Source organism: Boleophthalmus pectinirostris, unplaced genomic scaffold (genome assembly GCF_026225935.1).
Source record: "Boleophthalmus pectinirostris isolate CB_2022bp ecotype Guang Dong unplaced genomic scaffold, ASM2622593v1 HiC_scaffold_17, whole genome shotgun sequence".
Classification (NCBI taxonomy): Eukaryota; Metazoa; Chordata; class Actinopteri; order Gobiiformes; family Gobiidae; genus Boleophthalmus; species Boleophthalmus pectinirostris.
The window spans coordinates 32,218,613-32,235,190 of NW_026571115.1; the positions used below are offsets into that span (position 1 = coordinate 32,218,613).

At 34.9% G+C, this 16,578-nt stretch overlaps 1 protein-coding gene across 2 annotated transcripts in view; it reads left to right on the forward strand.

Moving 5' to 3' along the window:
* LOC110155075 (growth factor receptor-bound protein 2) overlaps window positions 1-16,578 on the forward strand; it is a 135,432-nt gene that overhangs the window by 17,251 nt on the left and 101,603 nt on the right. For both annotated transcript variants that reach the window (XM_055152904.1, XM_020919134.2), the window contains exon 2: window positions 13,687-13,950. In XM_055152904.1, coding sequence (XP_055008879.1) covers window positions 13,873-13,950 — 78 coding nt within the window. In that variant the 5' untranslated portion in view covers window positions 13,687-13,872. The remainder of the gene's footprint in view (window positions 1-13,686; window positions 13,951-16,578) is intronic.

Below are 16,578 nucleotides of genomic sequence, written 5' to 3' on the forward strand. Positions count from 1 at the left end.
AGTTCGCGACGCAGGCTAGTCCAGCTCCAGCGACGCGGAGCTAGCTGCGCGACGCTAGCAGCAGCAGCAGCAGCACCGAAAAAAAAATGTTTACCTTCTGTTTTTTAGGTCTGAGCTCTTCCTGTACAAACTATCTCGCAATTTTACAACAGAACAGCATCTGTACACGTCTATTTTTTCCAATTCAAGTGTTTTTCTCGCCGCGATCAACTCAAATCGTACAGTTTTATAATTACACCGCAGCGCAGTTATTGTTGTCGGACTGTTAGCACCGAGGCTAAATCCCTGTTAGCATAGTGGGTGCAGCCAGTTTTCTTTCTGGGCATTTTTCAGTCCCCAACTTCACCGCGATCAGAACCGAGCAAATCCTAAGAAATGGCATCTCGAATTGTGTAGCTTTTGGACGGTACTTCCTCGTCACATGCCAAGGGATAAAATAGACATGACCAGTTTTGCTTAGCCACCCATCACGACAGTTCCCCTTTTCGTTTTCTGCGCCTGTACGTGGATTTGCAAGTGTAGGGTTTTAGTTTAAGGTGGTTAAATGTCTCTATTTTCAGTCCTGTGTCCCCTGGCCCACTGGATTTATCCAAAACCATCAATTTGTCCCAGTTTTGTGCAAGAAATGCGCCTATTTTGGACCGGTTTGACAGTAAAGACAGGCTTAAATTGACATTTCTTGAGATAAAATATAGAAAAGCTGCTTAAAAATGACCAAAACACAAAGAAAATGTGACTACAAACTAATATGACAAAGAAAATGTGACTATACTGGCTTAAATTTTTGTCGTATAGAGAATAGAGGTGAGCGAAAACACTCTTGGCGATTTATCGATACAGCTCCTCACGATATCGATACTGTATCATCACATTATACAATACGATATATCAATTAAGACATTAAGAAGTTGCTGATACGATGCGTACCTCGGTTTTGATTCAATACGATATATTTCAAATCGATTTGATACGTTTCAATAAAAAGTAAAGGATAAATTGTGGCTGTGATACTAAAAGTATACGCCTGTCTATGCCTGTACGTGGACTTGCAAGTGTAGGGTTTTAGTTTAAGGTGGTTAAATGTCTCTATTTTCAGTCCTGTGTCCCCTGTCCCACTGAATTTATCCAAAACCATCGATTTGTCCCAGTTTTGTGCAAGAAATGTCCCTATTTTGCAGGGATTTGACAGTAAAGACAGGCTTAAATTGACATTTCTTGAGATAAAATACAGAAAAGCTGCTTAAAAATGACCAAAACACTAAAGAAAATGTGACTACAAACTAATATGACTAAGAAAATGTGACTATACTGGCTTACATGTTAGTCATATAGAGAATAGAGGCGAGCGAAAACACTCTTGGCGATTTATCGATACAGCTGCTCACGATTTCGATACTGTATCATCACATTAAACAATACGATATATCAATTAAGACATTAAGAAGTTGCTGATACGATTCATACCGCCATACAGTTATGATTCAATACGATATATTTCAAATCGATTCGATACGGTTCAATAAAAAGTAAAGGATAAGTTGTGGCTGTGATGCTAAAAGTCTTTCTTAAACCACTTTTTTACATTTTCATATGAAACACAAACATGTTAATCATCAAAACTGTGAAAATATTAAATCTGTCACATAAGAGTTTCCTTCCTCTGAACAAGCAACAAAACTGTAGCACTGTAACAAAATAATTTAGTAAAATACACCAAATTGGCGATGTATCGATACAGCAGCTCACGATATCGGTACTGTATCATCACATTAAACGATACGATATATCACTATTCTGATATTTTTGCACACCCCTACTCACAAATAACATGGAAGTCAGTATAGTCACATTTTCTTTGTGTTTTGGTCATTTTAAAGCAGCTTTTCTATATCGATTTATCGTTTAATGTGATGATACCGTATCGATATAGTGGGCTACTGTATCGATATATCGCCAAGAGTATTTTTTGGTATATTTTGCTCAATCATTTTTAGTTTTGTTGTTTGTTTCGTGGAAGGAAACTCGTCATTTTTACTGTTTTGTTGATTAAAATGTTTGATTTTCTTATGAATTTTGTGGCTTAACAGTGACTTTTAGTATCAGAGTTACGATTTAGCCTTTATTTTTTATCGATTTGATTTGAAACATATCGTATCGTGGCCTATTTATCGAGGTATGTATCGTATCGGCAGCTTTTTAATCATACCCAGCTTTAGTCGTGAATGAGCCAAGCGCAGAACAATTCTTAATAATTACGCTGTCGTTTTATAGTTTCATTATTATTATTACCAACCACCCCAAACCGAGAGCGTCCCAGTGTTTTATTTTGAAATTCTCATCACCGTAATTTAACGAGAACTCTTTTTTTTTTTTTTTAACACTATTTAACAACCCGACGACTCGAAATGTGTATTGTTTCCGCAGATCTGCCCCTGATCCTACTGCAGTTAATGTCATTACTGTAGGCGCTGCGGTGTTCCCGTGAGCCGGTCCGAGCCACCAGTCCTATTAGCGAAGATCTTAATGAGATGATGGAGAGTTATCCGTTTAATTCGGTACCGAGGCTCAGGCCCAATCTGTCAGCCCGTGTCAGCTCTGCCAGGTTAAGCCGCTGACTGATCCCACAATAGGACAGGTGGCCGCGGCTGTCAGGGAAGCCTTTGCAGAGCACGGCGGATTTCGGTGCGAAAGCTGCGCGCGTAGGGATCACTATAGAGTCCGAAGAATGTAAAGGTAAACAAATATGAGTATGGGTTCGTTTTAAAGTCCCTGTATTACTCAAAATTGACTTTCATGAGCTTTTAGAATGTTGTTATCTCGTCAGAAACTTACCCGGACTTGTATTTTGTTTCATTCTCATGGCGTTTATTATTATTTTGTACATCTCTAAAGCGTAAAATTCTCTGTACCACCTTGTGATGTCATGAAGCCGTAGTTTTAAAGTCCAAAGAACGTAAAAATAAACAAATATGAGTTGGGGTTCATTTTTAAAGTTACTCAAAAATGACTCTCGTGAGCTTTTAGCCATGTTAAAATGTTGTTATCTCATCAAAAACATATCCGGACTTGTGTTTTGTAATCTTTTATTATTAGTTTGTACATCCCCAAAGCTAAAAAAAGCTCTGTACCACCTTGTGATGTCATGAAGCCATAGTTTTAAAGTCCAAAGAATGTAAAAGTAAACAAGTACGAGTTGGGGTTCGTTTTAAAGTTACTCAAAATTGACTCCTGTGAGCTTTAAGCCGTGTTAGAATGTTGTTACCTCGTCAGAAACTTACCCGGACTTGTATTTTGTTTCATTCTCATGGCGTTTATTATTATTTTGTACATCTCTAAAGCGTAAAATTCTCTGTACCACCTTGTGATGTCATGAAGCCGTAGTTTTAAAGTCAAAAGAACGTAAAGGTAAACAAATATGAGTCGGGGTTCATCTTAAAATGACTCAAAATTGACTCTCGTGAGCTTTTAGCCGTGTTAAAATGTTGTTATCTCATCAAAATCATATCCGGACTTGTGTTTTGTAATCTTTTATTATTAGTTTGTACATCCCCAAAGCTAAAAAAAGCTCTGTACCACCTTGTGATGTCATGAAGCCATAGTTTTAAAGTCCAAAGAATGTAAAAGTAAACAAATACGAGTTGGGGTTCGTTTTAAAGTTACTCAAAATTGACTCCTGTGAGCTTTAAGCCGCATTAGAATGTCGTTATCTCGTCAAAAACATACCCGGAGTTGCGTTTTGTTTCATTCACACAGCGTTTATTATTAGTTTGTACATCTCCAAAGCTTAAAAAGCTCTGTACCACCTTGTGATCTCATGAAGCTGTAGTTTTAAAGTCAAAAGAACGTAAAAGTAAACAAATACGAGTTGAGGTTCGTTTAAAAGTCCCTATATTACTCAAAATTGACTCTCGTGAGCTTTTAGCCGTGTTAGAATGTCGTTATCTCGTCAAAAACATACCCGGACTTGTGTTTTGTTTCATTCACGCATTGTTTATTATTAGTTTGTACATCTCCAAAGTTCAGAATGCTCTGTACCAACACATCACAACATAATATAATAAAGAGTAAAAAATGTTAATGTTAATAATAAATTCTTAATAAATGGTAAAAAGAGCAAGAGACTGGTGTCAAATAAGACATAATTATATAAATGTGTACAGCTCTGGAAAAAAATAAGAGACCACTGCATTTTTTTGTCTAAAATGGTGAAGTGCACAGTAAGAACAGTTCGAAACAAGCTCCTAGGGGCAGGGCTCAAGTCGTGTAAAGCTAGAAAAAAAAAAACATTCATCAACGAGAAGCAAAGAAGAGTCAGGCTGAGGTTTGCAAAAGACCATAAGGATTGGACCATCGAGGACTGGAGTAAGGTGGCGGAGAGTATCCCAAGACGCATGAAAAGCTGTGTGACCATTTGTCATTTTCTGCAAATAAATGCTCTAAATGACAATATTTTTATTTGGAATTTGGGAGAAATGTTGTCAGTAGTTTATAGAATGAAACAAAGATTTTCATTTTACTCAAACACATACTTATAAGTAGTAAAATCAGAAAGAAACAGATAATTTTGCAGTGGTTTCTTTTTTTTTTTTTCCCAGAACTGTATGTATACGTCAAGATAAAATAGAAAAATAAGTAATAAAATATAAAATGTCAGCTTTATACGAGAGGTTATATGAAGATGCTGATTCTAGTGAAGGTGTATGGACTTTAAAAACACAGTGGAGCACTCCTGTATTGCCATGGATGTAACGATATCCAAATCTCACGGTACGATATTTATTGCGAGTAACAAAACTAATTGCGCTACTTTTTCTTCTTATAATGCCTCGACAAGACTTAACAAAGATTTAAAACTGTTATTTCTTCACGTACTGCACTGAAACGGAGCAAAGGATCATGGTCTATGTAGTTCAAGTTGTATTTTTAGTTATTGCTGCACCGTAACTCTTAATTTAAGTGATGAGACTTGGTTATTGTTACATCCCGATTGTTTTCTGTTCGAGAAGAAGAGCTTAGTCTAATAAATATGCAGCTTTTGTGTGTTAAACATGCGCGAATGAACCAAAACACAACTCCAGGTCTGTTTTTGATCAGGAAATATTATGACATAGATCCAGAATATAGAGTAACATGACGAGGCAGTGCAGGAACAGTCAAGCTCTCTCATCGTACACCCGGAAATAACACATCTTTAGTCGCAGCTTGGAGATTATTAACTTGCATCGATTTATTTAATATCGAAAATCAGTTACTAATTAATAAAAAAAAACTAGTTTGAGCAGGAATTAAAAAAGTGACATTCACAAGGAGGAAATGAATCATTCCTGAATAGATTTAGAATGATCTTGAGCGTGTTTTTTGAGAGTGATTTAAGTTATGTCGTAGTATCGAGTTTTAAGAATCCTTGTAGTATCGTGGGGGCCCCTTAAGAGACATTTGTCACTTCGAAAGCGGTTTTCTGTCAGAATCCACTTTTCACACAGAGGGCAGTAAAGATCACCCCCTTTTTAAAGTAGCACATACACCAAACTTTACACCCTTGACTCATCCTGAAAGGTTTGATAACTCATTCTTATCATTCTCAGCCTGTTTTTTTTTTTTTTTTTTTTTTTTTTTAATCATTATAACTAGAAAAAAGACAGAAAGATAGTATTTTTTTTGTGTGCAAATTTTCATAAAAATTTAGTTTACTCAAAAAACTATATCCAAAACTCATCTGTATTTTATTTTATTTAATTTTTTTTTTGTATCTGATATGTCTTCAAGATAGTATTTTTTTATGCAAATTTTCATAAACATTTTGTTTACTCAAAAAACGATATCTAAAACTCATCTGTATTTTTTTATATCTGATATGGCTTCAAAATAGTTTTTTTTTTTTTGTGTGCAAGTTTTCATAAAAATTTAGTTTACTCAAAAAACTATCCAAAACTCATCTGTAATTTTTTATTTTTTTTTTTGTATCTGATATGTCTTCAAGATAGTATTTTTTTTAATGCAAATTTTCATAAAAATTTAGTTTACTCAAAAAATAATATCCAAAACTCATCTGTATTTTTATTTTTTGTATCTAATATGTCTTCAAGATATTTTTTTTTGTGTGCGAGTTTTCATAAAAATTTAGTTTACTCAAAAAACGATATCCAAAACTCATCTGTAATTTTTTTTTTTTTGTATCTGATACGTATTCAGAAAACTCCCACACATGGTCTCACTCCTGTTTTTATCTTTTATTGATAAGACGTTTCAGTCCCTGAGCCTTTTCTCTTTTTTTTCCTCTTTTTTTTATATCATTATAACTAGAAAAAAGACTGGAAGATGGTATTTTTTTGGTGTCCAAATTTTCATAAATGTTTACTCAAAAAAAAAACTATATCCAAAACTCATCTGTAATTATTTTTTTTTGTATCTGATATGTCTTCAAGAAAACTCCCACACACGGTCTCACTCCTGTTTTTATCTTTTATTGATACGATGTTTTGAGTCCCTCAGCCTTTTCTCAGGTATGAGGACAGCCCCTTCCTCTCTCCTTATACAAGTTGAGGGACTGCCCCCTGAAGAGTAACGATCCAATCACAGCAGTGAAAAATAAAACTTTTACGATTAGACCCCAATATTTGTAACAATAACCGAAATATCGCGATATCGTATTGTCAAAAGTCTCAATAATATCGAATTACAAGTTTCTTTGCTTAAAATCATTGTCTTGTAGTAGCAACAGTTTATAAACATTGGAAACTACATATCCCATGATTCATTTCAGTGCAGACAACGTGAAGAAATATGTTTTTTACTTGAATTCTTGGGATTATGACGGAAATAATTCACACCAAAATCTTGACAAGGTATTTTAAACGCAAAAAAGTGTTCGATCTACAGTTATATCAGCCTCTTCAAAATATCACAATAAATACCGTGAGATTTGGATATCGTTACATCCCTAAAAGTATAAAGATAATTATCAACATTTAAAAAGGTAACTATTATGTTTCATTATACAGACAGAATGATTTTTTAGGAAACCAAGAAATCTGATATGTCAAAAAAATTTAACTACAAATGAACTCTTGGCTCTGTATCCACGTTTCAGTTTTATATGTCTGAAATAAGCGCAATTTTTGTCCATTTTTACACATAAAATGCCTTTTTTTAAAAATAAGAAACTTGTAATACTTTCTTTCTTACATTTAATTAAACAGAAGAAGTTTCAAATCGATATTTTTGTTTGTCGCCTTAAGCTGGTGTTGTTAAAACATGAATGTGAATCTGATATTGTGGCCGTCACTGTCTTATTAAAGTTGCATTGTGTAACTTTTCTAGAGGAGGCTCTGTCCAGAGTTGATGACTTGGACTTGAGTCAGACTTGAGTCACCAATTTTCAGACCTGAGACTTGACTTGATAAAATAGACAAAGACTTGGGACTCAACTTAGACTTGAAGGTCAGTGACTTGGGACTTGACTCGGACTTGAGAAGACCTGATGCTTAGACTAGTTGACAAATGAACTGTTATTAAGCGCTCTTAAATTTTAACTCTTTCTGGTCTGACCGTAATAATTTACACTCTTGTCAAGACATTTAAAAAGAAAAAAAAAAGCATTTCTACAACTTTCAGATAAATACTCATATATAAATATACCAAGACTTTTTTAAGTACAATTTAGTTTAAAAATCATATAAACTGCAAAAATCTAAGCTGTATTTGGTTTTAAGACTTGAAATAACTTGAAGCTCAAAGCAGACGACTTGGACTTGACTTGGACTTGACTTGGACTTGACTTGGACTTGACTTGGACTTGACTTGGACTTCTGGGCCAGTGACTCGAGACTCGACTTGGACTTGACTTGGACTTACGGGCCAGTGACTTAAAACTCGACTTGGACTTGCCCATATTTGACTCGGGACTTGAGGCCAAAGACTTGAGACTTGCCCAACAACGACTCGGTCCCACCTCTGGGTCTTTCAAACGCTTGTCTCCATGGAGATGTTATTGCTTTGTCTAGAATGTTTCACAATATGGCATTAAACCTTCATTTTTAACTTCATGGAAACCTGTTTTTCTCTGTATTTTTGAGCTTTTAAACCACTTTTAATTGAATAAACGTAAGGTAGAAGTGACAAAACATTCCAGACAAAACAATAACATCTCCATGAAGAAAACCAAGCGACGGAAAACCAGAAAAGTTACACAATGCGCCTTTTAATGGTACGCAGAATAACTAATCTTTATATCAACAATTTATATCACAAACAGTGTTACGTTATTACACGGAACACCACATTTCCACGTGTTTATGTCGTGTTTTATGACCTTCGATTGTTACTGGGGCCGTTTTCGACTAAAGAAAATACGTGGCAGACTAAAGGCTCGCCCGTGTATTGATTAGTCGGCGTAAATGGGACATGGAATCGGCAAAAGCTCTCAAAGGAAATCTCTCTTTTCTGACAATACCACCGAAGTGACCAAACCACACTGGAAAAGTACTAGTAATTTGCATTTCCGTCGATTTTTATGGGGGTTTTGGGAAGGAATCTTGACCGCGAAGGGTAATTTTGATCACCCAAGCTACTGTCCGGCTGTATTTATAAAGGACTAGTCATTTCGGTCTAACACCTGGCCCGAAGAGTCTAGCATGACGTTGTTCCTCGTTTTTCTGTAGCTCTGTTCATAGTATGCAAATTGTGGTCACAGTTTAGTCTCATGTTTGAAAAAAAAAAGTTTCCCTTTATAACCAACAGAGACATCAAGTTCATTTGAGGTTTGATCTACTTGGCTTGTTTATAGCACAAAAAATAAATAAAATTATACTGTTTCTGTAATATTGTCCCAGGCATTAGGAGTAGAGCATTTTTAATTTTTCATTTAGGGGTGTGCAAAAATATTAAAATATCGCTCTGTTGCATCGTTTAATCTTTAATATATCGCAGAGAGTATTTTTAGGTATATTTTACTTAATTATTTTGTGTAAGAGCTACAGTTGGGTTGACATTTTCATAGGGGTGTAATGATATCCAAGTCTCACGATACGATATGGTCACGGTACGATATTTATTGCGATACTGTGGGAAAGCTCACGATTAGAGATGTAACAATATCCAAAACTCTCTGTACAGTATTTTCATGATATACATCTCAAAGTACGAAGTATTTATTGCGATATTTTATGTTAATATGCTACTTTTTTTTCTTAAATTGCCTTGACAAAGACTTAATTCAAAGAGCCAAGACTTAAAAGTGCTTAGAACTGTTATTTCTTCTCGTAGTTTGCACTGAAATGGAGCAAAGGATCATGGTCTATGTAGTTCCCTTTGTCTTTTTTTTTTAGCTATTACTGCATCATAACTCTTAATTTAAGCAAAGAGACTTGTAATTTGCTATGTTGTGATTAGTGCTGGGTATTATTAAGAAGCTCCCGATACGATACATATCTCGATACAGTGCACTTTTGATTCGATACGATATATTTCAAATCAATTTGATACAGTTCAGTCAAAAATAACGGTGTAAAAAAATTCTGGTGCGAAATTCATATGAAACGCAAACATTTTAATCATAAAAACAGTGAAAATGTTAAATGTGTTGAGTTTCCTTCCTCCAAACAAGCAACAAAACTGAAGCTGTAACAAAATAATTTTGTAAAATACACCAAAAAATACTCTTGGTGATATATCGATACAGCAGCCCAAGATAGCGATACTGTTTCATCACATTAAACTATACGATATATCGATATTTCAGTATTTTTGCACAGCCCTAATTGTGATGCTCCACGATATTATTGTGAGAACTTTGACGATACAGTATGACGATATTTTGGCTATTGTTGCATCTCTACATTTTCAGTTTTAATGAGTAAAAACGGTGTTTTTCATTTTAACTTTGCACAAACGTAGTGGTTGTGACGGGGTTCTATTCTGGGGTAATGATGACAGTGTAGTCAGAAGGATGTTTTGATGATTTTAATTAGTGACAATGTTCCAAAAATAGTAAAGTTTGAAGAGTGCTATATACAGAACAGCGAAACAACAAACAAAGAAAAGGTATTTACAATATTTTCATAGAACAGCAGAAATATGCTTCATAATCTGTAGGATGTTACCTTCCACGTGCAGGTCCAGGCCTAAACTGACTGAGGGAGGGAGAGTGGTCTTCTTTTATCCTGCAAGACTCATCCCCCAAACCAATTAGCACAAAATATGGGTTTTCACCTCTAAAATCAAAGTTAAATATTACAATAAAAATAGAAAAAATGCAGAAAAATACACTGAAGCACATGGCCATGTCTCTGCGCCTGTAGCAGAACCAGGGAAAGTAAAATTTATATTTTATTGTCAGCAGTATTTTTTTGATGATGATGATAGCCTTTGATTTTTACTGAACTTTATCGAACCGATTTTGAAATGTATCGTATCGAATCATATTGAATTGAAAGTGCACTGTATCGAAAAAAAACATCATATATCATTTTATTTATTGAGTTCAGGTCTATATTTCTGTAATGTTGTTCCAAACAACATAGGGGTGTGCAAAAATATCGAAATATTGTATAGTTTAATTTGATGAAACCGCATCGATATCGCGGGCTGCTGTATCGATATGTAGCCAAGAGTATTTTTAGGTGTATTTTACAAAATTATTTTGTGTACGAGCTACAATTCTGTTGATATTTTTACCATTTTGATTAGTAAAAATGGTGTTTTTAATTTTAAGTTTGCACAAACTTGGTGGGCGATGATGATGATTTAGCCTTTGTTTTTCTACTGAACCTTATCGAACCGGTTTTGAAATGTATCGTATCGAATCGTATTGAATTGAAAGTGCACTGTATCGAAAAAAACATATCATATATAATTTCATTTACTGAGTTCAGATCTATGTTCCTGTAATGTTGTTTCAAGCATTATAGGGGTGTGCAAAAATATTGAAATTTTGTGATATCTTATCGTTTAATTTGATCATACAGTGTTTATATCGTGGGCTGCTGTATCGATATATCACGGAGAGTATCTTTAGGTATATTTTACTAAATTATTTTGTGTAAGAGCTACAATTGTGTTGACATTTTCACCATTTTGATGAATAAAAACAGTGCTGTTTATTTTAACTTTGCACAAACTTGGTGAGCGATGATGATGATTTTATGATTTGTTTTTTACTGAATCTTATTGAACCGATTTTGAAATATATCATATCGAATTGTATTGAATTGAAAGTGCATGGTATCGAAAAAAACATCATATATAATTTTATTTATTGAGTTCAGATCTATGTTCCTTTAATGTTGTTCAAGCATTATAGGGGTGTGCAAAAATATTAAAATGTTGCGACATCATATTGTTTAATTTGATATGTATAGATATCATGGGCTTCTGCATCGATATATCGCCGAGAGTATTTTTAGGTGAATTTTACTAAATTATTTTATATAAGAGCTACAATTGTGTTGACTTTTTCATCATATTGATGAGTGAAATGAGCATTTTTCTTATTAACTTTGCACAAACTTAGTGGACTCAATAGACTTTTAGTATCACAGCCATGATTTAGCCTTTGTTTTTTTACATGAACGTATCGTATCGACTTGAAATATATCGTATCGAATCATATTGAATTGAAAGTGCACTGTATCAAAAAAAAAAAAGAAACACACATCGTATCGTAGCCTTTGTATCGTATCAGCAACTTAATGATACTCAGCCCTATTTGATTATCAATTTTAGTTAAGTTTAATTCAAGTTTAAGTTTTAATAGGGTTGCACAATACTAGAAAATATACTTTTTGACTTCTTTAATACTCTAACATACATACTCTAAACCAATCTAAAATCAGCCTAATTTAAAAACTACTACTACTACTATTACTAATATTTATGTGATTATTGGAGGATATTTATGTTTGTTGTGGTTTAATTTGGTCGACTAAAGACGTGCCGCCGATCAATTGGATGACTGAAAAGGGGGCGTGTCACAAAGCTCCCAAAACTGTTCCACGTCTCTTTGTATCTGAGCCAAACTGCGCTCGCAAGACTCACAAGACTCCACTTGCACGGGAGATCACGCAAAAGCAACAATTTCATGCAAAAACAACAATTTATGCAGAAATAAGTACTAGGAAACGGCGTGTTTATATAAAGACGGACCGGTGAATCATGGGTTTAATCTGACGTTTTACACATGGATGCCAAAAAATCATCAAACTCGCTTATACTGACAACTACTTCTTATCCTTATCAACTAAATTAGGGATGTAACAATATCAAAATCCCCCGATATGATATTTATTGTTATATTTTGTGGAGGCATACAAAAGTTTGAACATGCTCTTTTTTCGCTGAGGCCTTGAAAAGCCTTTGGTACTGTTAAAATACAAAGAATTATTTATTTATTATTATTTCTTCATGTAGTCTGCACTGACAACACCAAAGGATCATGGTCTATGTAGTTCTGTTTTTGGCAAGGCAAGTTTATTTATATAGAACAATTCATACACAAAGTAATTCAGAATAATACAGAATAATAAATGCATTAAAATCACCGTAACTACTAATTTAAGCAAAGAGATTTGTAATAGAGGTCTGCGCGGGACAGAATTTTCGGTCCCGCTCCCACCCGCAGGTCCTGCAAGATGGAGATGTTTTACTTTCTTAAGATTTATCAAGCACGAAGAAGCGGAAAGGAATTGTCTGCGTCACGGACCAGTTTATATCAGATCAGATTTCCTCCTGAGAACGCTCGTCTAAACGTGGAATAAAAAAACGAAGACGCTGCACCACGTTCATGTCTTCTGTTAGGACTGACATCATATAAACGTAGCCTTAGATTCTAGATATAGTATCGGTACTTGGTTGGTCATTATTAGAATTGGATCTGGTGTTTTTCACCCGCAGAATTGGTGTGATGTTGGTCTTAATTTTCATTTAAGTCAGGGGTGTCCAAACTTTTTTCGTCAAGGGCCACAAATCTAAACACAGACGAAGCAGAGGTCTGATCGAGGGCCATAGACTGGTGCTCAATACAGTGAATAATTGTCTTTATTCATGCCAAGATCCTTAAACCACACACTAAATATTAAATATTTGCTTTATCAAGGTAGATTTTCAATAAACTTGCGCTATAAAAGTTCATTTTTAATTGATGCAAGGTAAGTTGAGACAGTTAATCTGGAAGCCTGAGGGCCAAGAAAAATTTGTCTGAGGGCCGCGTTTGGACATGCCTGATTTAAGTGGTCCTAAAAAGGTCTTTAAAAAGTCTTAAATTTGGGGTAGTCAAAGCTGGGGATATCCTGTTGTAGCTAAGGCCCTAAATATGCTTTATTTTATGTCCAAAAAGTTGTTTATACATGTTTCCTTTGTGTTTTGTATGAAAGAGTGTGAATTTTATTTTATTTTTTTCTGGTCCTATAGCTTTAATTGCAGCCATATGACACAACTACAGCAGCAGATTGTGAAATAAACAGGTTGTGCTGAAGAAAAAGGATGTGTAACACTTCATTAAAGAGAAAAAGGGGGAGTTTTAACAGCAAAACTTAAAAAAAAAAAAAAAAAAAAAAAAAAAAGGCAATGGCTTAGGTGTTGAAGGGTTAACTTCCTAACAGCACTCAACCGCATCCTTAATCACTTAAGCCAGGTAAAAAAATCCCCCTGGTTCCATAACCTATTAACCACGGTGTTATTGTGTCCTGACAGGTGACGGGCTGACACCTGTATGTGAGCTCCTCGCCCAGAGCCGCGGGTCACAGACGGGAGGAGAGACTCGTATCATCCTCATCAGCAGCAGCAGCAGCAGCAGACGAAGAAGAAGAAGAAGCTTGTTTCTCTTCAGAGCCGCAGCACTTTGTCCACACACGCGCACACGAGCACGCACACGCCAACATGGAGGCCGTAGCCAAATACGATTTCAAAGCCACCGCGGACGACGAACTGAGCTTCAAGCGCGGGGAAATCCTTAAGGTAAGCTCCGGGCAAAACGACAAATGCACAGATGTGAAACAGAACTTGGTGGCATTCTGTTATCTTTCTGTAACCTGAGGGACTTAAAGGTTGTATGGAGGATTTTTTTTTTGTTTCAAATTGTCAATGAAAGTTTAAAATACCATTACAGAGACGCAGCAGCCTTGTAATTATGACCAAAAAAAAAAAAAAGAATGAAAATCTATCAACTGTGGACGTAGTGAGGCCAGATAAACATCAGCCAATAGAAAACCAGGCTACCTCATTTTCTATTGGCTGTTAGGTTGTCAATCAAACTATGTTTCTAGGGTAACTATGCAGCGGTTCTTAGAGGCTTTTTCTTTTTGTTGCCTTGGCGGACAAGAATCCACGACCAGTTCGCTGTAAAAGAAAGTCCGTTTTTGAGGTCGCTGAAAGAAGAAGGGAAGAGGAAAAAGACCGAAGCCAAACTGAGGTGATTCTTGGAGATTCCTTTCAGCGATTGCGCGACTGAAGCAGACAAAGAATCTAAAAACTGAGGAGTCGGTCTCTAAATTATTTCTAGAGGGAGGGAGCTGTGGAGGAGGAAGGTGGTGTCACGCATGCACAACATTTGTAAAAGGACTGTCGCTGTATTTCTCTTCCCTTAAAAAAATCCTCTATACAACCTTTAAAGTGCGTACGACAGGTTAGAGCACTTTTCACGAACTCGTAGTTAACATACTGGTCCATCTAAGCACGGTGAAAAATAAAGTTTCAGATAACCTCGATTAGAACCTTGTGTTAGGTTTTAGCGTCCAAAACATTATTTAGGAAGAAATTCGGAAGAAAAAGGAGGGACTGGGACTAAGTCGAGGGCCAAACTAAATATTTAATGAAAAGCATCTGCATGTTTTCTCTTCTTTCGAGATATGTAATGTTAAACCTTTTCTAATTAAAATAAATGTTTAATAATAGTTTTGCTTAAACATTGAATCCAGAACAAGCATAATATAAAATAATTACAAAATTTTAAGTAAATAATGTCTCTATAGTCTATCTGTAGCCGGCGGGCAGCTCTGATACATATTTGACATGATCTCGCGGGCCAAATATAATTATATCTCGGGCCAAATTCAGCCCTCGGTCCTGAGTTTGACATGTCTATTTCATAGTCTACTTTTTAGGGACTTTCTAAGCATTGTTTATGGACTTCTAAGTAATTTTTATGCAAGTCTCAGTTTCTGTTTGCAGAATAAAATTACAAATTATTCGAATACTCCTTATTTACTTGGTTCCCTATTTTATAGTATAGGGCAGTTTTTAAGTGTCTTGAGCAACCTCTAAATACTGACTAATTTGTATAAAATTTGGACCCAAATATTTCGGCCAGATATCGAATCAAATGCAGGGTTCTAATCTAGAGAATCTTAAGAAAAAATTTTGGACCACCCCAATAATTATATAAGATAAGATTTTGCAAAAGACCAAAAACATACTTAATTTTGTACATTTTATTTTTAAATTCATAGTTAAGTTTATCATTTTATTTCCTGATTGGGCTGTATGTAGAGGTAATTACGTTACCTGGCAACCGTAATGTTAAAAGGGCCAAACTTTGTCTAATCATTACAGTTGTGTAATTTAGACCATGAGTTCTTAACGCTTTTGACCACGGGGCCCGACTTTTTCTGTAAAAAGTAACTCTGGGCCCAATATCATATTAAATGTTTATATTCTTCTGATTTTGCGGGCCTTAGGTAGATACTTGCTGTTTTAAAAATCACAAATAAAAGAAATGATAGACAAACAGTGCCGTTATTTGCTTTAAGGTGCATTGTGTAACTTTTCTTGGGGGATGGGATGTTTTGTAAAAGGCATCGGTAACACTTTATAATAACTACACCTTACTTAGCCTTAATAAAGCATGAACAAAGACTTAATTAATAATGAACAAAGATTTTATTAATAATGATTCACTCTTAGTAAATGCTTAAAAATAAATCGTCTTCACTTTAGAAAAGCTCTCAAAAAGACTTAACAGATAACAGCTGCATGAATTATCATTGCATTGCATTATTAGTAAATCATTCTCTCATCGCTTACTAATGATTAATAAATGCTCAAATGGTTAGTTCATGAGTAATTAAGCATGAAATAATTATGAATAACCATTTACAGCACAGGCAAATTAAGTGCAAGTGCTAATTAAGGTAGTAATTAAGTAGTTACTAAGCGTGAATCATTATTAATTAAGTCTTTGTTTATTATTAATTAAGTCTTTGTTCATGCTTTATTAAGGCTAAGTAAGGTGTAGTTATTATAAAGTGTTACCAAGGCATTTCTGAACAATAAAACCACCTCTAATGAAACAAAAGCTGAATATAGTTTTAATGCCGTACTGTAATAACATCTCTTTAAAGAAAAAAAAAAAGTAGACATACCCTACACTAAAAAAGTTACGCAATGCACCTTTAAATCAACGTTTAATCTGTCATAAAAGCGCATTCCTTGCTCATAAATTGCCTTTCGGATCGAATTTTTGCCATTGACAAAGTGTAGGTAGAGGTTTTTCGTTGTAAATATCCGCCACTTTCTGTTTTTCTGTTCTTTTCTTTTCAACTTTTCATCACAAACCGCCACTTAACTGATGGAAAACTATGATAAATA